The sequence below is a fragment of the Culex quinquefasciatus genome, chromosome 1 (genome assembly GCF_015732765.1).
Source record: "Culex quinquefasciatus strain JHB chromosome 1, VPISU_Cqui_1.0_pri_paternal, whole genome shotgun sequence".
In the NCBI taxonomy this organism is placed as follows: Eukaryota; Metazoa; Arthropoda; class Insecta; order Diptera; family Culicidae; genus Culex; species Culex quinquefasciatus.
The window spans coordinates 10,765,060-10,786,532 of NC_051861.1; the positions used below are offsets into that span (position 1 = coordinate 10,765,060).

Below are 21,473 nucleotides of genomic sequence, written 5' to 3' on the forward strand. Positions count from 1 at the left end.
TCTCCCACCCCTTTTAAATTGAAAAATGAACTCTGAAACCAGCGCTTACTCACAACAGAAACAGAGGCCTCTTCTAGGCATTGTAGGATAGAATAGATTTTGAAATTTATTTTAAAAAAAATATTACGTAGCATTTTGATATGTCAAACTTTCCATAGAGTCTCGGTCAATCAATAGTGCGATGATATCGGACAAAATTCGTTAATCTGTTGAACTAACGGTTTTCGGATTATGGTTGTATCGACCATTGTTGCGAATCGAGGGTCTACTGGAGCCTAACATTTCAAAAGGGCGCATGGGTTTTGTGAACAGGAGTGTGTCTCCTTCACTCAAATGACAGTTTACATAAGGTATAATAGAGATGCACTCTTGTTTGCAAAGCTCTATGAATGAAATGAATGGCATGAAATAGTCGTCTTAATTACTAGTGTTCAACTTATGAACTGTTCATTTATGTTTATTGGTTTTTGGAAGCGGCAAGACTGGTTTAAAAACAAGATCCTTTACCTTATTTGGCGTTATAATAAAACATTCGGGGATTTGAGATTAAATTTACTTTCAGACAGTTTAGTTTAGGTTGTTGATTAAAGTTAGATAGTTTTCCGTAGATGAATAATTGGACTTAAATGATTAGGTGATTTGAACGAAGTGTAACATTTCATTGGCAGATCTGTTTCTAGTTGTAATGTACGACAAGACTATTGACGGACGTGACAGGTCGGCAGTTAGTTTTCATCTTTTTTTCTCTAGTATTTTTTATTTCCTTTAAATTTGGAATACATCATAGGTTTCTTTTGTATAGATCTCCGATTAGTTACATTTTCTTATTTAATTAACTAATAATTTAATTTATTCCGGGCCTTCTTACTTTGAATCACAATTTCAGATTTTCTTTATTCAGTGTTAAACTTAGATTACCGTAACTGCTCAAATCATCCAAGTTCTTACTACTCACATCAACACTAATTTTCTTTCACCTCCCCCCTCCCGATCCCCTATATCTTCCGGTGGTGTTCATTTGGTATGCAATACTAGTTCGGCCACTACCCTTTTTTTCCACAAGAAACCGGACTTGGACTGACTTGAGGCCGCGTCCCCCACCTTGCTCCGTAAAACGAAAACGAAAAAAAAGATGAATTTTTCCTCAGAAAATTTTCAAAAGTTTTACATGAGTGTTCATCAGGTTCACATTTTTACACATTTTTATGTAATATTACTCAAAAAAAGAGGTAATATTCAACCTACCAAATTTTCAACATTCCAAAATTTAACTTTTTTTTCTGTGTTGTTATTGCATCAATTTGTTTTCGATTCTTTTTTTTCAAATTCGGTTGTGTTACAATTTTTTTTTTTGCAGCGGCCTTATTAAGATAAAAAATTGATGTTAATCAAACTAACACTCCTTAACGGTAATAATTCTCACGCCGTCAAAGTGAGAGATTCTAGAGATTGGTGGGCACTTTTTTCTGTTCACGATACGATGCTGCTCAGCAATTTCTTGCCAAACAACAATCGGAATGACTCACGTGAATTTGTAATGAGTATTTTTTTATTGGAGATGCTTACACCTAAAACTGACCTGTGAATTTCTATATTCCGCCAATTTCCCCCCCTGACGACCACCATCGACAACAATGAGTCAACAACATTGCGGGAACAATTAGGAATGGTTGTTTTTTAAATCAGAATTACTTGATTTTTTTTATGTAATTCTTAGTTTGTTTAGTGAGTAATCATTATGTGTACGGTTTTAGCGACAATTTATCGATATTACGACAAATCTGTTACGTCACCATCACACCCAGAAGTGTACACATAAAAATCACTTGACTTAATTGCTTGCTCGCACTAATTGTCTAATTGTCACACCTTGCGCAAACTTCCCCCCGCCGCGGGACAACTTAATCCGACCAACCAACTCGACAACCTATTTGGAAAGTTGTTGCTCCCCAAATAGGGCGATTGCCTGCCGGCCGGCTTGACTAATGAAGTTTTTTTTTCTCTCTCTCTCTCCCATCAACAGACGGCCCAGCATGGCTTCCCGCACAAACCGTCGGCGCTGGCGTACGACCCGACGAGCCGGCTGATGGCCATCGGAACCAACAGTGGCATCATCAAGGTGTTTGGCCGGCCGGGGGTGGAGTTTTACGGCCAGCATCCGGCCAGTACGAACGCGGCGGATTTGATCGTCCAGCTGCTGGAGTGGATTCCCGGCAGCGGTCGGCTGCTGTCGTTGACGGCGTCGAACCAGCTGATTCTGTGGGAACCGGCGGGGACGATGCTGGTTCCGATCAAGACGCTTCCGTTCGACGGCAAGTTGAAGAAGATTTCGTCGCTGTGCTGTTCGTACATGAAGGACACGGTGTGGATCGGGACGGAGGGCGGCAACGTGTACCAGTTCGACATCCGGAGCTTTTCGGTGCGGGAACCGGTGATTTACCACGACGTCGTGCTCGAGCAGCTGCCCCAGTCGTACAAGCTGAACCCGGGGGCGATCGAGTCGGTGAAGCAGCTGCCGCACAACCACAACCAGCTGTTGATCGCGTACAACCGGGGGTTGGCGGTGCTGTGGGACTTGGAGGCATCGAACGTGAAGCGATCGTTCATTTCGCCGGGCCACGGACAGAGCGTTGGGCTGTTTATTTCACCCTGTGGGACGCAGTTTACGTGGTACCACGCGGACGGTTCGTTTGCCACGTGGGACCTGGACAGTACGATCCCGCCGGAGAACCAGAAGTACGTGCCGTACGGGCCCGATCCGTGCAAGGCGATCGATCGGTTGATCCGCGGCAAGCGTGGCCTGTGCGAGTTGGTGGTCTTTGCCGGAGGAATGCCACGGTCGGCGTACGGTGAACGTCAGTGCGTTTCGGTGCACTGCCGGGACGGGACCAAGGTCGCGTTCGATTTCACCTCTAAGGTGATTGACTTTTTTGTGACGTTCAACGAGGAACGCGAGGATCAGGCAGAGGTGCTGGTCGTGCTGCTCGAGGAGGAGCTGGTCGCGTACGACTTGACGGACGAAACGTTGCCCCAGATCAACGCTCCGTATCTGCACTCGTTGCACGCCTCGGCCGTGACCTGCAACCATCTGGTGTCGCAGGTTTCGGCGGAAGTTTACGCCAAGATCGCCCGCGCAGGTGAAGCGCAACTCGCCGAGTACAGCTCGAAGGCGTGGCCCATTAACGGGGGGTCGGTTAAGGAGGAATCGGCCGATGAGCATGGTGAAGAGGAGTACGATCTGATGATCACCGGGCATGAAGACGGGTCGGTCAAGTTTTGGAACTGCTCGGAGGTGTGTCTGACTCCGCTGCTGCACGTCAAGACTTCGCCGCTGTTTTTGAACGCCGACGCCGATTTTGAGGATCATGCGTTGAATACTTCGACGGAACAGCTGGAGGATGGGGAGCCACCGTTCCGTAAGGCAGGTCAGTTTGACCCGTACTCGGACGATCCGCGTCTCGCGGTGAAAAAGGTACAACTCTGTCCTAAGACTGGCACGCTGATAATCGCTGGAACCGCCGGTAATGTAGTGGTGGCCAACTTTGAGCCCGCTCCGGAGGAAGCAGGCCCGCTGAAGCTGACCACCATGAATCTGGTGAGCGATCGCGACGGCTTTGTCTGGAAGGGACACGATCAGCTGAAGGTCAAACGACAGCTGCTGGAGGAGAACACCCCGTTTTTGGAAGGCGTCAACTTCTTCAGTGTGCTGCAGGTGCTGCCACCGGCAGCCGTGACCTGCATCGCCGTCCAGAGCCAGTGGAGCTTGGTGGCCGCGGGAACCGCCCACGGTCTCGTCCTGTTCGATTACCACACCCAGAGTCCGGTGCTGAACAAGTGCACCCTCAATCCGAACGATTTGACCGGAGCCGGAGAGACGCTGTCGCGGCGCAAGTCGTTCAAGAAGACGCTCCGCGAATCGTTCCGACGGCTGCGTAAGGGAAGATCTACGCGGAACGCCGGCGGTCAAGCGGCGACCACTCCGGCCGAGACGCGCCCCGTCGAGCGGCAGATCGAGGCACGCGCCGTGGACGACGGCATGGGTTCGATGGTGCGCTGTTTGACCTTCGCCCAGACGTACCTCACCAGCCAGCAGCACACCATTCCGACGCTGTGGTCCGGCACGAACTCGAGCTGCGTTTCGGTGTTTGTGCTGCACGTTCCACCGAGGCAGCAGCAAGCTCCGGCGGTGCAGCCCGGCGAGGCCAACGTTGACGCAGGGGACGTCCCGCCGCCGAAGCCCGTCACCGGACAGCTGGCGAAGGAGATTCAGCTGAAGCACCGCGCGCCGGTCATCGCGATCGCCATTTATGATCAGGTATGCGACACACACTCCCTCTTGGCATTTTTTGAAGACTTGAGCTAATTTCATAACGATTATTTTTAAGCATGGCGTCCCGCTGGAGTTCCAACCCACGCCCGGTCCGGGCCCGCACAAGGTCCTCATCGCGAGCGAGGAGCAGTTCAAGGTGTTTTCGCTGCCCCAGCTGAAGCCCGTCAACAAGTACAAGCTGACGGCGCACGAAGGCGCCAGGTGAGACTCAATTTGAATTCCCCCCCTAAAAAAAGAATCCAATTTTGCTAACCAACTTTCTCCGATTAGAGTCCGTCGCATCGCGTTCGCCACCTTTTCGTGCACCGTTCCGGCGCACGCCCTGCAGCAGCACAGTCCTTCGAAGGCCACCGCTTCGGCGTCGCCCTCGGCGGAAGCGCTCAACACGAGTACGGCCGAATCTGGCGTTGGCACTGGCGCAACGTCGGACGCAACCACCCTAACGCACTCCGAAATAAGCCTGCTCTGTCTGACGAACCTCGGCGATTGTCTGGTGCTGTCGATTCCGGAGCTGAAGCGCCAGCTAAATGCGGCCGCCGTGCGGCGCGAGGATATCAAGTGAGTGGGCCGGACTTAAGCCGAAGGTTTTAGCTCTAACCAACGATTCTTTTCAGTGGAATTTCCTCGCTCTGCTTCACGAACCACGGCGAGGCGCTGTACATGATGTCCTCGTCGGAGGTGCAACGAGTGACGCTGTCCACCACCAAGATCGTCTCGCCGACCGGGTTCATCGAGGTCGAGGATTGGTCCCACGTTGAGGAGGCGGACGATGACGAGGGGGGAGCGCCTGCTGCAGCAGCAGCAGCTGTCGTCGAGGCGGCTGAAGAAGCGGTTGAGACCGGTGCCACCGAGAAGGCCATCGACGTGCGGACGCCGCTCGCGATCGCCGTCACGGCCATCAACGGAACGACCAACGGCGACGGACACTTGACCAACGGGGTGAACGGAACCGGCGGAAGTGGGGACGAGGGCGCGTCACCGAACAAGGCCAACGAAACGATCACCAGCTCGATCGGGGACATTACGATCGACTCGGTGCGGGACCACCTGAACTCGACCACGACGACGCTCTGCTCGACGACCACGGAGGAGATTGTGGGTGAGTTGGGTTGAAGGTTCCCCCCCAAGTAAAGGGTTGAAATTTAAATGTGTAACTATGTTTTTTGCAGGTCGCCTCTCGGTGCTGAGCACCCACTCCAACAACGTGTCCTCGTCGGCCAAGACGTCCGAAATTACCGCCCTCAACTCGTCCAACATCAAGGACCTGAAGCTGGTCGGGTAAGTGTGACTCTACGCTTCCTCCCTTCATGGTGTCGATCCAAATCCCAAAATAAAATTCCCTGACTTTTCCTGACCTCTCCAGACCACCATTTTTTTTCTATTTTTAATTAACATATTGTTTAGAGCGTTTTTATGGTTTCATGCATTTTCCTTTTTGAATATTGGAAATTTAAGATATTGAAAAACTTCAATGACTTTTTTATTTTATTTTTAACGATGGATTCTGCAAAAACTAAATCCTTTTTTTTTATTTTGTCAATCATTTTTTCTTATCGAACATCCAAAATGAGCAACCATACAAGTGTCATCTGTTTTTAAATCTTTTGATGTCATTTTAAATGTTGCCCTTTACCAAAAAATATAGAGTTTTTTTTATTTAAAAGGGCCTATAAACATATGAAACAAAACAGTTTATAGGATCTTTTCAAAAAAATAAACTCTAGAAATAATTAATAATTAAAATTGTTGCAAATTTCAAATTCCCAAATTTCAAATTGCAATTAGAGACCATCCATAAACCACGTGAACACTTTTTGGAAATCTCACCCCCTCCCCTTCGTGGACAATTGTCCATACAAAAAAATATTTTTTGCAATTACGTCGTGAAACTACTTACTTTTCCTGTCATTCTTAAACGACGAAATAGCCTACTTTTCTGTACCAAAAATAACAGAATCGAATAGCAACACTTTTCAAAATAAATGCTGAAAAGTTCTACTTTTCAGCACTGAAGTGGGTGCTGAAAAGTTGAACTTTTCAGCACTTGTTTCGAAAAGTAACACTTTTCAACATTTTTTTGATTTAAACGATTTATTGACAAAATACATGAAAATTCGACTTAAAATTTCACTCAATGGGTGTTTTTCGAAATTGCAAAAAATGTTGTATGGAACTCGTTGCAAAACTTGATTTTTTCAGCACTCGTCGTATTTATCCAACTTGGTGAACCTCGTTGGATAAATGTTCGACTATTTTGTACGGAGCGTGGACAATCGCTTATTCCCCCTCCCTTAAAGTGTTCACGTGGTTTATGGATGGTCCCTTAGTAAATTTCACTTCATTTCCTAAAAAAAATTTAAGGTTAAAAGTTTTCCAAAAAAAATCAATTGAAAATTTGATTTTATTTTAAAAAGTCAAGTTTAATTTTAAAATTGATGCCTTTTGCCGGATTTTTTGAACGAATTAGGCCGATGCAATTTTTAATTGTGTTTTTATAAAAAAATAAAGGTTTTGGAGACAAAAAACTAAGTAATTTTGGAGAACCTTAAAAAAGATTAAAAAAAAAACTGGAAACTAGGAAAAATATACAATTAAATGTGAATTTTTCAAGTACATGTTTACGGTTTTAAAATAGATCTACAAAAAAATATTTTTGCTATTCCTTGACCAGAGCCTACAGACGATCATTCACAAGATCAATACATTTTATAAAAATAAAAAAAAATACAGCCTGTTCGAGCTTTTCAAAAAGTCATTATTTCTCAAACTTAGATATTTGGGTGTTTTGGAATAGATTCCAAATTTAAGCTCGATCTGGCCACGGGAACTCCTCCTTGTAAGCCCTTGAATGTTGTTTGGGAAAAATATGTAAAATGTAGTTGTACAATCCCTATGAAATCTCGGATGCTAGATCTTAATAAAAGTTGAAACAAATTTTCCGAAGAGACCATATTTTATAAATTCTTGAATTCTCAAATTTCTTTATTCAGGGTTGTTACGGAGAAATAAAAAAAATCCGCGCCATCCCAAAACCCAATCAGCGCAAAATCCGCGTCATTTTAAGAAAAATAATTATGCGGAAAACATACAAAAGAGTATCATAATAAATTCAATTTTGTAATCTCAGAACGCAGAATCTTGCAACGCTGAAATAGTAGTTTATGCAACAAGTTGCAAAAAGAGGATTTTTTCAGCACGAGTCGTACATTTATCCAACGAGGTTCACCGAGTTGGATAAATACGACGAGTGTTGAAAAAATCAAGTTTTGCAACGAGTTCCATACAATTTTTTTGCAATTCCGAAAAACACCCATTGAGTGAAATTTTATGTAAAATTTTCATGTATTTTTTCCAATAAATCGTTTAAATAAAAAAATGTTGAAAAGTTTTACTTTTCGAAACGAGTGCTGAAAAGTTCAACTTTTCAGCACTCATTTCAGTGCTGAAAAGTAGAACTTTTCAGCATTTATTTTGAAAAGTGTTGCTATTCGATTCTGTTATTTTTGGTAGGAAAAAGTAGGCCGTTTCATTTCTTCAGAAGGACAGGAAAAGTTGACAGTTTCACAGCGGAATTGCAAAATATATTTTTGCTAGAATTAGGTAAACTAGAGATAAACTAGAGATAAAAGCAAAAACAAACATTTTGGCAAAAAAAAAAAATCAAAAATTTCAACATTTAGAAATTTAGATCTAAAAACTAAATCAAATCTAAATAAAGAAAAATAATAAAATTTAAAAATTGTAATAAATTCTCGATTTGAGATTTTAAATTTAAGATACAGTTCATACTCGATGATCTTACGAAAGCGTCACTTAGAAAAATCGAAGCAAATTTTCCTACATCTTCTTCTCAAAATTTCTCTAACCGAAAAAAAATTACTCCAAAAATACTTCAAATTTGATCAGGTTTTCTGTAATCTACGATGGTTACAAAAATGGCAGCATTCAAGAACCTAGGAATTTAGGAATTGAAGAATTTAAGAATTTAAGAATTTAAGAATTTAAGAATTTAAGAATTTAAGAATTTAAGAATTTAAGAATTTAAGAATTTAAGAATTTAAGAATTTAAGAATTTAAGAATTTAAGAATTTAAGAATTTAAGAATTTAAGAATTTAAGAATTTAAGAATTTAAGAATTTAAGAATTTAAGAATTTAAGAATTTGAGAATTTGAGAATTTGAGAATTTGAGAATTTGAGAATTTCAAATTTCAGAATTTCAGAATTTTAGAATTTTAGAATTTCAGAATTTCAGAATTTAAAAATTTCAGAATCTCAGAATTTAAAAATTTAAGAATTTAAGAATTTAAGAATTTAGGAATTTAGGAATTTATGAATTTAAGAATATATCTGTTTTTTTCTTTAGATTGTTTTTTTTTTATTTTTCTTTTCCCTTTTAATTTTTCTAATATGATTTTTTTTAAGTTTTTAAAAACTATTTTTCCTAATTTTATTTCTCAATTTCTGAATAATTCAATTTTGAAGCTGTATTTTTTTAATATTTTGAATTTTTATTTTTCTTCAAGAATGTTTAAATTTAAAAAAATATTTCTACTGGTTGAATCCCATCTAAAATTCAATGGCGGAGGTCAGCTTCTGTTACGTCCAATCAAGCTCATATTTGGGATATAAGCACAGGACATCCACTGAAACATGTCCCAATAATAATTTTTGTTACATCCTAACGTCTGTATCTTCAGGAAGAGTTTAAAATATGATTAAGATTCACAAGATTTAAATTGAATGTATCAGTATAAAAGAATAAGGGTAAAAAAACATTACTCAAAACTTAAAAGAAATTAAATATTCAGAGTCAGTGTGTTTAAAAATGAGTTGAGTGTAGTAATACATTTAATTAGGAACTCCTACATTATAATTTTTCTTGTATGTATGTATGTATGTGTTGGGACGCATTTGGCAACCCTGCAGCGATTGACAGCTAGAAGGAGAAATTTTGGTTCAGTGCATTTCCGCTTTCACACAACACACTCACACTAACACACAGCACGAACAACCAGGACAGTTTTAGAGACAGCGAGAGAATAAACCAGTCGCAAATTACAGTCCACGCGTTTTTAATTCGTCTCTACAGTATGTATGTATGTATGTATCTATTAGTATCTCCGTCTTGGCAGGACTTGGCCATGACCATAGTATATTTCAACTGAGACGGTTTGGTTAGTAACCGACTTATATCCTTCATTATCATTTTTCTTATTGAGAAAATACAAACAAAAATTTTCGGAAGAAAATTCAATCAATAAAAAATCGAAGTTTTTGCACTAAACGAAAAATAAAATTGTCCTGATTTTTGATAATATTTTTCTTTATAAGTTGAAAGTAATTTTATCTCTCTCAATATTTAATCAAGGGTAAATTTTCAAAAAGAAATTAAATTTTGTAGTGATATTTTTAGGATCATCGAAATTCCCTGATCCAGCCTAAAATTCCCTGACTTTTCCAGGTCAAATAAAATTCCCTGACAAGTCCAGGTTTTCCCTGACTTTTCCAGAAATCGACACCATGCTTTTGCGATCAAATCCTTAACAAATCCGTCCTTTTGCAGCGACTCGACGGAGACGGCCGCCAACTCGGTCATCATCAAGTCGGTCATCACGACGGTCAAGCACGGCATCGGGCACGTCAACGGGAGTCCGCGGCGACGACGACGACGACGACGACAACGGAAAGCAGCAAGACCATTACAGGTGGGGCGTCGTCACCGCCGCCGGTGGCGGTTCCGCTGCTCCGGAAGGAGAGCCAGTTTTAAGGAAGGTTTGACGGACGACGGTCGAGAGCAGAGTTAAGTTTGAGCTAGTTTATTAACGATAACGACGTATTTTTTTTTACTGCGATGGACGCTTTTCTAGTGTGGAAAAGAGTCGAGTATTTTTTTCTTTTCTATTTTAAATTAGTGTTTTAGTTAAGTTAGTGGGAGGGATGTGTTTATTGGACGAGAATTAAAAATTCAAATGTGCGAAATTCGTTGTTGAGTCTTTTTACTACGGACAGATGGACGCATTTATCGACGAACGTTGTGATAATCTTATGCCGCAGACAGAGAAATGCGGAATCACACACTTAATATATTACTTGTAACACAAACCAGCAAATGCCTTTCAAACCTTGATGTAATTAACAAATAAGCAGGTTAATATAAAAGTGACAATTCCCCATTTAAAGTTAAACGACATCGAAGAATTAGAAGAGAAAAATATAACGAAAAACTTTTACAACAACAAAAAACACGAAAGTATTGAAACTGCTGCTAGTTTATTCTTCTGCTAAAGAAAAAAACACAAACGACAAGCTTGTCCGATCAATCGTAAAATAAAGTTAAAGTAAATTAAACATAAAACATTTATTTATTAGTTTGTTAAGTGCCGCTTCGCCAGCAAGCAAAAGATTTCGAAATATTTTTTATCACCGTCACACGCCCATTTTTATTTTTTTGATCCCCGGTTTTTATTTGACCGCAAGTGCGCTCCCAAACTTGCTAGAATTTGAAACCCCTCTTCATCACCATCGAGCCGAGCGCGCGACGAAGGAAGATAAAATCAATTCGTTAGTTGATAGTGTAAAGAGTTGGTATTTATACAAACACTTAATTATATATTTGATTAAAAGAAAAGAAAAACAGAAATGAAAAAAAAACTATAATAAATATATAATATATTGACGTAATTATTGAACGCTGTTTAGTACTTTTTGGATGCAATTTTACATTTGTAACAGAGAAGAGAGCGCAAACAGCGGCAGCAGCAGTACTATTAAGATTAAAACAAAAGCAAACTTATTGAGAGAACGAACAGGTCGGTGCAACACAAAACTCCGCCTTCGCCAACAATGGAAACAATAGATGTTCAATAAAAAAAAACATTTTAGTTACGTAATTTAAAGGGTTGTCTTTAATTTTATTCTTCTGGAACTATTCGAAAAACGGCAAAAACGAGTTTTGATGAAAACAATCAATTCAAAGTTATTCTTTATACTGGCCAAAATTGAAGATTCGGCTGTTATGCCAAATTAAATATTCCGAGTAAAACGCGTTTTTGTACTCGTGATGATTATTACACTTGATCTTAATATTTCTATCGTAATTTGTCAATGATAAGTCGTAATTTATGTCGATAATAGATTGAGATTATTCGATCGTAATTTCTTGATCTAGGGGAAATCTACCCTTTCCAATCAAACACCTATCTTCGTCATATGGAGAGTTTGATGCTCGATTAAAGCTCCAAAAATACTATTTGGGCTAATAACTTACCAGCAACAGCACCGCCTCGTGTAAGCACTCAAATGTATGCCACTTACTGGCCAAAAAGATCACATTTAATGCACTTTTGATCATAATTTGTATTTTGCGAGACCACTTCTCATCATTTTGTTGGCACACACACGAGAATCCCTCAAACGCTTAATGAATATCGCCAAAATTAACTTTTCACTTTCGCTTACTTTTTCACGGCGCTTAAGATATGAAATTGCTTCCAACTACCGGCAGCATGTTCTTTTGATCATTAGTAAGGCACTCACTTGAAGAATAATCCCGAAAAATGTAATAAATTAGCAAGCGCCATCAAAAAAACAAACGCGCCAAGTCGTTTGACGTTTCAATTTTCACTTTGCATTCCAATCGAAGGCTGAAGAAAACCGAGCGAGAGACGAAGGCAAAAAAGAACAAAGGCTGGCCGTCCACACCACCAGCAGCACAGCCAGCGATGCCAGGAAACTTTCCCTATAAATGCCACTTTTCGTGAGTGTTCGTTTGAACTGTCAGCACAAATGGCAACACTCGACAGAGTGTTGGAAGAAAAAAGAACTAAGCTGATATTAGAAAAATGGGCGTGGCCCAATGCATTCGCCTCGATTAGAATACCCTTGGGAATCTTTTTTTGTTAAATGCTTGGTAAAGAAATAGAATAACTTTTAGTGAAAGTGAAAATAAACAGAAATGTTCACAAAAACTTCTACTCGTTGGTGTACTTGGTTTTAGTAAAATTCAAGGGAGACTCTAGATTATCCAGCATCATTCAAACACGACCGCTTATTAGGATTAAAATGGGTAGATTTCCCCTATATTGGACCTTTTTTTTTAAAAAAAAGAAGCATTGAAATGTTTCTTCTCGAGCTTGCTTCAAAAATTTAAAAACATGAAATATTTTTTAAATATCCAAAATTAAAAAAAAAAATAAAACATAAATTTTATACATATCTCGGTTTCAAAAACTTTAAAAAAATTAAAAACGCAAAAAAAAATAAAAATTACCGAAATTTTTAAATATTTTAATAAAACAAAAATTACAAATAAAAAGAAACTAATTTATTGATTTTTTAAAAGAATTTTTAAATAAAAATATAAAATAAAATATTTTTTTATTAAAAAGTTTAAAAATTGAAAAAAAATTTTAAATTTTTGCTAAGGCCGTTGCAAATATTTGTTGAAGTCCATGAGCCATGTTTTCAACATTCTAAGGAAAAGTGGTGTAAAATGCATTATACACCTGTCCAGTCGTTTTGCCATCATTAATTTCCAAAATATCTAAGTATTGACAAAATTTTTATTTTTTTCGAAAAATAAATTTTTTTAAACATGTTTAACATGTTTAACATGTTTAAACAAGCCCAAGCATGCTAAATATGACTATCAATACAGAAAAATGCATTTTACATTGTTTTCAGTTGGGGATCATCCATAAACCACGTGGACACTTGAGGGGGTCTGGCGATTGTCCACGATCCATACAAAAAGTTTTTTTTGTATGGACAATTGTCCACGAGGGGGGGGGGGGGGTTGAGATTCCTTAAAAAAGTGTCCACGTGGTTTATGGATGGCCCCTTGATTATACTACTGTTTTCATGGAAATTTTGAAGTTTTTTTGGAAAAAAAATTTTGCCTCCTGATTTTCAGACCAATTTTGAAGGGGGGCAAACATAAACCTTGAAAAATATTTGCAACGGCCTTACTTGAAAATTGCTTGATTTATTTTTGAAATTTTTGATTATTTTTTCATAATTTTGATTTATTTTAAACTTTTAAGGTTTTCGACATTTTAATATTTTTTCGTTAAATTTTTGGGTTTTTGGTTACCTCTGTATAATTTTTGTATTTTTAATCTTAAATTTTTATAATTTGAAATTTCTTGAAAGTTTTTTTGTAATATTTAGATGCCTTTGAAATTTTTATGTTCATAAATTTAAAGTTATATTTTTTAGTTTATAAAAAACTTTCAAACATTTCAAAACAAAATTAAAAAAATCAACATTTAAAGTTGTCTAAGATTTAAAAAGATTTTGAGAAAACTAAACCATTAAAATTAAAAACAGGCGAAATTTTTTTTAAATATAATATTAAAAACAATATTTTTCTGAATCAAAAATTTTAAAAGCTGAAAATAAAGGAAATATAAAAAATGCTTGATTGTTTTTGAAACCGTTTGAAATTTTTGGATTTTTTTTTATTTTGAAGATTTTGACATTTTTATTTTTTAATTTTCAATTTAAAAAAAAGTTTCATCAGTTTTTGTTTTTAATTTTTATTTAAAAAGGTAATTTTGAATTTTTGCATTTTTATATTTTTTGTTGTTATTTTTCAAAAGTGTTATTTTTTCTAATCTTTAGAAGTTTTGAAATTGTAATGTTTTTAAAATGTTTGATGTTTGTGAAATTTTGATATTTTTTTTTATTTTCAATTTTTTGTAGTTTTGTAAATTTTAACCCCATTTTAAAAAAAACGTTCATTTTTTTTTAATTATTTATATTGAAAAAACTTTATTGTTTTCAAATTTTAGATGTTTTTAAATGTTTTATTTTTTATATTTTGTTTGGTGGGCGCCAAATATGAGCTTGATTGCACGTAACAGAAGCTGGCCTCCACTTTCGAATTTTGAAATGGAATTTAATCGGTAGTTTTTTTTTTCTAAATTTAAACATTCTTGGCGAAAATAAAAAGATCAGAACATTCCAAATTCAAAGCTTCAGAAATTCAAAGAATCGGAAAAAAATTTGTTTTAATAGTTTTTATTATAACAAAAAAAAATCAAAATACACATTATTTTTTTCGAAATGTCTAAAATCGTAATTTAAAAAAATCTGAAATATCGAAACTCTAAATTTTAGCAATCTGAAATTCAAAATACCAAAAAAAAAACAAAATTTCAAGATTTTGATTTAATTTTGGTGTTATATTTTTGAAATTAAATTTTTAGGTTTTTAAATATTGTATTTTCTATTTTTGAGATTCCTTTTTTCATGACCCTTGCCTTGACCGTCTCTTGAGGAATTTTTAAATGGATTTATTGCTTTCAATCTTTTGGAGCCTTTAAACATAAAACGAGTTTTTTTTAATCAAATACTTTCTGAATTAGTTTTTCTTCATTAAAAAATAAAATTTGCAGGCCAAGGGTGCATGATACTGATGATACTCGTCGGTTGACACACCTAGGCGAGGAACATCCCGGAAGAGCCCAACTACATCCGTAGTGCTGTTTGGACAAAACAGCATGGCTCTGGTTCCTTGCAAGTGTCCTATTTTCTTACCTCCACGTTGGCTTGGTTTAGTCATCATGATGACAAGGTGTAACCTAGCTGGTGGCCTGTGGAAACGACTCGTAAACCTTTGACCAGCGAGGGTCAGAGTAGAGACGGCTAGAAGAAAGGGGCGCGACAATGTGGGAAAGGAAAGTAATTTGTGATTGTAGACGGTATTGTTTTGATTCGCAGTATGTTGAGTCAACTGCTGTGGATGTATCTGAAACATCGCACAACGGGGTTTCACTTCTCTTCATTCTCAGCTACCACCTATCTTCTGTTTATTTTGTTTCACTGATTTTCTAAAGCGGCTTCTGTTTACTATCCTCCATTTGATTTCGATTTTACTCATTTGATTCTCTTATTTCTCAACGCTTTTCCACTCTATTTTACAAATTGATGCTGCTGCAACAAACTGTCTGCTTTCCCTTAATTTGGCAGCGATGTCAATTTTGTTTATCATGTGTCTTTTCTTTATTTATGTATTTGAATAATTGTGGTTTGGTTGAGCGTTTTAGCAGATGCATTACTGTATACAAAGAGACGAGTTGTTCCTTTTAATTCCGCTATATATTTTAATATCTTGACAGATACGTATTTCGTCTACTACTTGCAGACTTCATCAGTGTTCTGTTCTCGACTGAAGGTTCATCGCTGGTGTATCCATATTTGTAGGTATTACCTCGTTCTTCTTTGTGCCTGTATAGTGTAACAGCAAATACTGCCAGCACAGCCGAACTGAAGCTTTCACCAGACAGTTGCTGATGGTTGCGATGCAGATCGTCAGCTGTGATGTTATAGCCGATGATGTGTTCGCCAATGGGGACACCGCTCCGGTGACTTTGATATTCACACGAAGCTTCATATCGCGTTGCCGGTCGTTATATGTTCGTTGGCAAGATGGAACTGTTCTTGCTGAACACTAAACGATGCCGTTTGCCAGTTTGGTGTTATCTCTGAAACTGATTTTCAGCGATGGCGCTGTGCAGTTTTCTTCCTTTTATCGATGATCGTTGTTCTGTTGTAATTGATTTCGCTGTTTCAATATGACTCCAACTTTTCTGCGCTGCTGAAGAACATCCATGCATAAAACACGATAGTGGTTGGGATTTGAGGCGCATTGTTTTCAGATCTCGAAGAACGATAATTTCTGATTCAGGATGTCTAAGAAAGGGTCTTCGACTTCATTTCGCAGTGAACTTGATGCTTGCGCAGCACCGTTAAAGAAAATTTTGACGAAGATGTCATCTACGGCCTTCACCACGTTCCAGGTTTGGTTTCAGTTCGTTCCTGCTGCCATATAAACATCGCTCATGAACCCAGACATACTCCACTCCCATCTCTTCAGGTCTCGAATCCGGTTGATTTCTGACGATGTTATATTGGACGTTTTTGTTCTCCAGCGAGCCTTCCTCGTAGCAACATGTCGGCGAAACCGTTCGACTTTAAGATTTCAGAACATCATGCGCTGATGAATTTGCTGGGAGACAGCCACTTCCTCGACAGTTACTTTGCGATCCGCCTGGCATCCATGAAATGATATTCCAGCTGCCTGGTTTATGCATTCAGGTAGTAAAGCACTTGGAGTTGTCAACATGCATTTTCAACCGATTTAGGTGCCTGCACATTTTGATGGTGCCTTTGCTTTTTTGACCATATCGATTAGCGTGTATCCTCGTTGTAGTGAATATTTTTCCCTGTTTCCGAGTTTCTCAAGAAGTTCCTTGTCGTATTCGTCCCGGTCCATGAGAAACTTGAGAAACTCGGAAACAGGGAAAAATATTCACTACAACGAGGATACACGCTAATCGATATGGTCAAAAAAGTAGAGAACACCATCAAAGAATGTGCAGGCCTTTTGAAATCGGTTGGGAAAACTGCAAAATCGTTGAGAGTACCGAACCCAACTCTACCAAGGATTAAAGCACTACCTAAAGTGCATAAACCAGGCAACGAGATGCGAGAAATCATTTCAGCAGTGGATGCCCCAACCAGTCGGATCGCAAAGTGGCTTGTCGAGGAATTCAAGAGTATGCCGAAACCCTTCCTGAGCCGTTCGATCATCAGTTCGCAGATGTTCACAAAGGAGCTCTTAGAGTCGGGACCGATAGCTGAGGATGAAATAATGGTTTCCTTCGACGTAACAGCACTGTTCCCAAGCATACCAGTAAAAACGCAATAGGAACTCTACGGGATTGGCTGCAATCACAATACGAGGGAGAACCATGGAGACAAAAACGATCCAGTATATAACATTCGTCAAATTATGCATGGAACAGAGCTACTTCCAGTTCAGGGATTGCATCTACCAACAGAGGATGGGAGCATCGATGGGTAACCCACTGTCACCGTTCATGAGCGATGTTTATATGGCAGCTTTGGAACACGAACTACAAACCAAAACCTACTACCAGAACGTTGGTGGAGATACGTAGATGACATCTTCTGCATCATCAAAAGGACTCACTAACAACGGTACTGGACACCATAAACAGTGCACGCAGGAGCATCAAGTTCACTTACGAAATGGAAGTCGAAGGAAAGTTACCTTTCTTAGACATCCTGATCCTAAGAGAACCAGGTTGCCCATCTTCGTTTTCTTTCGAGATCTACAGGAAGCCAACAAACACCAGAAGAACAATCCCAGCCACTTCAAACCATTCATTCCAACATAAGATGGCAGCATATCATTATTTTATACATAGGATGACAACTTTACCCCTCAGCGAAGCAGGAAAACAGAAAGAATTGGAGTACATATTTGAAACAGCGGAAATCAACGGTTACAGCAGAACAACTATCCAAGCAATCATCGATAAGAAGGAAAGAAAACTGCACAGAACTTCACTCACAACCCTTACGCCATCAGCAGAGCCACTGCGAAGAGCAGCAGTAAATTCGACTACAGGATAACACGCCCATTACGACAAAAACTGGCTAAATTTGGCATCGATTTAGTGTTCAGCAGTAGAAACAGCCAGTTGGAATCCATCTTAGGTTCAACGAAAGACCCCATACCGACTTTAGGCAAACCCGGCATCTACGAGGTATCCTGCGGCCACTGTGATATGAGCTACATTGGACAAACTAAGAGATTGCTGCAAACCAGGTTGGATGAGCATATACACACATATGTCAAAATTGCCATGGAGGAAAACGGAAAGGATTTGTCCCCATTTCAAGTCAGCAGTAACCGAACACATCATCGAGGAAAAACATAACATCACAGCTAGCGACGCGGTCATCTTAAGACACATCACTAACCCATCGAAGCTGGCTGTCGCTGAAAGTTTGAAATCTTCAAGGCAGGCAACAAACGTTTACTCAACAAGGATTCAGGTAACGGCTCAACGTGGCTGTTTAAGCTGTTACCTATACAGGCACAAAGAAGAACGAGGAGGTAGTACCTACAGTAACTACAAATATGGATACACCAGCGATGAACCTTCAGTCGAGAACAGAACACTGATGAAGTCTGCAAGTAGTAGACGAAATACGTATCTGTCAAGATATTAAAATATATAGCGGAATTAAAAGGAACAACTCGTCTCTTTGTATTCACAGTATTTGAATAATTTCTCATTTTCCCTGTAAATTGTCCTTAATACAATCTAAGCTTGTTTGTTCCCTCTATTTATTAACTGTTGTTCATTTCTTTATCTACTTCATAAATTACTATCTTTCTTTTACTATTGATTCTTTACATAGTATACTTCCTTCACTGCCCATTGTTTTGAAACTTCACCTTTTTCTTAAGCAAGTGAGGTTCGAGCCCTTACTCAATTTATGGAATGATTAAAGGATTAACACAAATATTACTATTGTACTTTTGAAAAACTTTTCTAAAATGCTTAGGACCAAAATATTGTAACACAGCACCGCGACAAAAGAAATAGCAACAGATAAACACGACTCAACAATAGGGAAGATTTCAGCAGAAAACAATACACAGTAAATAACAACTAGTTTTTGAATTCAAACTAAAAATATAACAGTTTTTGCTTCAATGAAAGTTGATAGGCACACTATAAATGGTTAGGCGCTTATACTTACATCAAACCCTACGTAATGTACCACCCCCGGCCGAGTTAAAATGCGTAACCGGAAAAGAAGGTGTGCATGCCTGGCACGAACACTCAAAGCGTGTTCTAGCGTGCTGCTCGTACTGACTCAGAGCAAGGGTGAGATGTAGGTGTAAGGGCAGTGCGTGTTCGTCGGGAACCAAGTGCATAAGATCGGTCAAGGCCCGTTCTTACACTGAAAATTGCGAATTGCGAATTGCGAATTAAAAAATAAAATTTCTTAAATGTTGGTCGCGATATTTTTTTATATGGCGTGGATTTCGCGCGGTTTCGGATTTTAGGTCGGCGCGGATTTTTTTTTCCGACTCTCCCGTAACAACCCTGAAAGTTCGATCGTAATTTCTCGATGGTAAATCGAAATCTTACCAATAAAGAATTCTTGATCGTGAGTCGAGAAATTACGATCGAGCGCAATAATAACCACGTTAAGTTTTGCCAAAGAAAGACCAAGAGGAACGTCGGCAGCCAAAACTAAACACTTTTTTTTGGAAGATGTGTTGGAATATGTTTTTCCACCTGGAGCAAAAATTTCGAATTCGTCAAAAGTGAATAATAGCGAACTAGACGCTGAATCAATCTAATCAGGAATTCAATTTAATTTAATTTGTTATCAAATTTGAGTTGGTACAATTTGATTGAAGGTAACTCATAACTGATTTGAATGGAGAATTACAAAACTAGAAAAAATAGAAAGCTCAATTTCAGTCAACTAAACGTGAAAATTTGGGAGGGAAGAAAATTTGAGCGAATTAAGTTTCAATCATGCTACCAGTTTCAGGATACCATTGAACGTTCCCGGTTTAAAAATAATAAAAAAAGCTTTTTAAAAAAGCTTTCTCTTGAAGTAAAAAGGGAGAATACAAACAATCATTCTTGCTTTCTTTTTGAGTCAAAATTGATAAAACCAATCGATGTTTTACATATACAAACATTTATTTATGAAAATTATCATTCTTATAGAGTTAAGCTTTACTCTAACTCTATTTCTATTGTTTTTTTTTTTTAATCTCATATATATACTCTTCAGTTTTTTTTTTTTGTCTGTATTTCATATTACTTTGTATTTTTGTTTTTCTGTATTATATATCTCTGACCAGTTTTTTAAACTTTTCTCAGCACGTATAATTTATTCTTTTCGTTTTTCTTTTTTTTATAATTTACTTCTGTTTCACCAAGATAACAACAACGTCCATTTACTAACTTGTTTTCTCCTTCTTCTTCTTCTTCTTCTTGTTTGCATTAGAGTGAACAAATATCAACCATCGACAATTAAGTTACGTTTTCTGTATTTTTTGTTTCTCTCTTTCTCTTTCTTTCCCTTGAGCATGCTGCACAAACAATCTCATTCGTTTCACGGGTTTTGCAAGATGAATCACAAAAAAAAACAAAAATCCGAATTTTTCATGTTCGATTTGACGCTAAGCTCTTTTCCAACTTCTTCTCATTCATTCAACGCACGCTTGCTATTGTTCTATCTCTCTCTCTCACAACACTTGCGTTCAGCTTTCAGAGGAACAGAAATAACGAAAACTCTCATTCACGCTTGTGTTGATTTTGTTTTCTCTACTTTCCTATAGTCTAGTTTGTGCATTTCGTTTGCTTTCTCTTTCTTCACTGTTTTGCGTCTCTTTCGCTTTGTTTTTTTTTTTGGCAATTTTAAACCCTATCAGTAGTGGTAGTTGGTAATAGTTTTTTTTTTAATGTGAGTAACATCCGTATTTTTTTTTTCTTCAACCCCACTGTGTTATGTGTGATTGTTTGTTTGGCTACATTCGCTGCTGATTGTGGATTGAAAACATAAAAAAAATATATTGAAAACAACCATTGTGATATTGAAGCACAGACATTCAGACGTGAATCATTCACAAATTAGACAATAAGGCTTTCCAGTCACAAATTTACCAACACATTCAAAGTATGTTTATATGGCAGCTGGAGGTTTGTTTGCATCAGATTTCCTATCTCTTTCTAGCAAAAGTTTTTTGTCAAGCGACTTCTAGCTGTTTTTTTTTTCACCAATCATTAGGACACTGTGACGTAATTTTTGAGTAATTTTTTTTCACTTGTTTTTAGAAGGCCTAAGAAATATTTAAATTTGAAAAATTGTGTTTTCAAACATGTCAAAACTTGTGTCAAAACACAATTTATAAATTAAAAAAGCATCCGAGAAATCTTATTGATAAACAAGGCTGCTTTCAAAAAGGTCAAAACGTGTTGCGCAATTCCCGCTCGCTGGGAAATTTTCTAAAAAATGATCAAAGTAAGCCGAGCTTGCTTGTTTTTAGCTGTCAATCGCAATTTTAAAGTGCGAATTTCCAGTTAGGTGTCAACTGCGACTAGAAATGTAAATAAACAACAACTACAGTCGACTCTCTGGTTGTCAATATCCAAGGGACCGTCGAGGAAGAGAATCATCAGTTTACAGAACGATGCAAATTGAAGACTCGATTGAAAATATGTTTTTCTTGATACCCAGCTATGGGAGAGAATCATGGCAACATCCAAACACCCTTCAAAGCTTCGTTTCGCA

The 21,473-nt window shown here is 38.3% G+C and overlaps 1 protein-coding gene across 1 annotated transcript; it reads left to right on the forward strand.

Moving 5' to 3' along the window:
• Positions 1-2,023: 2,023 nt before the first annotated feature.
• Positions 2,024-10,617, forward strand: LOC6033976 (lethal(2) giant larvae protein). Its single transcript, XM_038258346.1, is given in 7 exon segments — positions 2,024-4,315; positions 4,386-4,531; positions 4,601-4,888; positions 4,945-5,429; positions 5,500-5,608; positions 9,895-9,982; positions 9,985-10,617. Coding segments are annotated over 7 exon segments (3,459 nt in total). The 5' UTR covers positions 2,024-2,086; the 3' UTR covers positions 10,099-10,617.
• Positions 10,618-21,473: the final 10,856 nt, after the last annotated feature.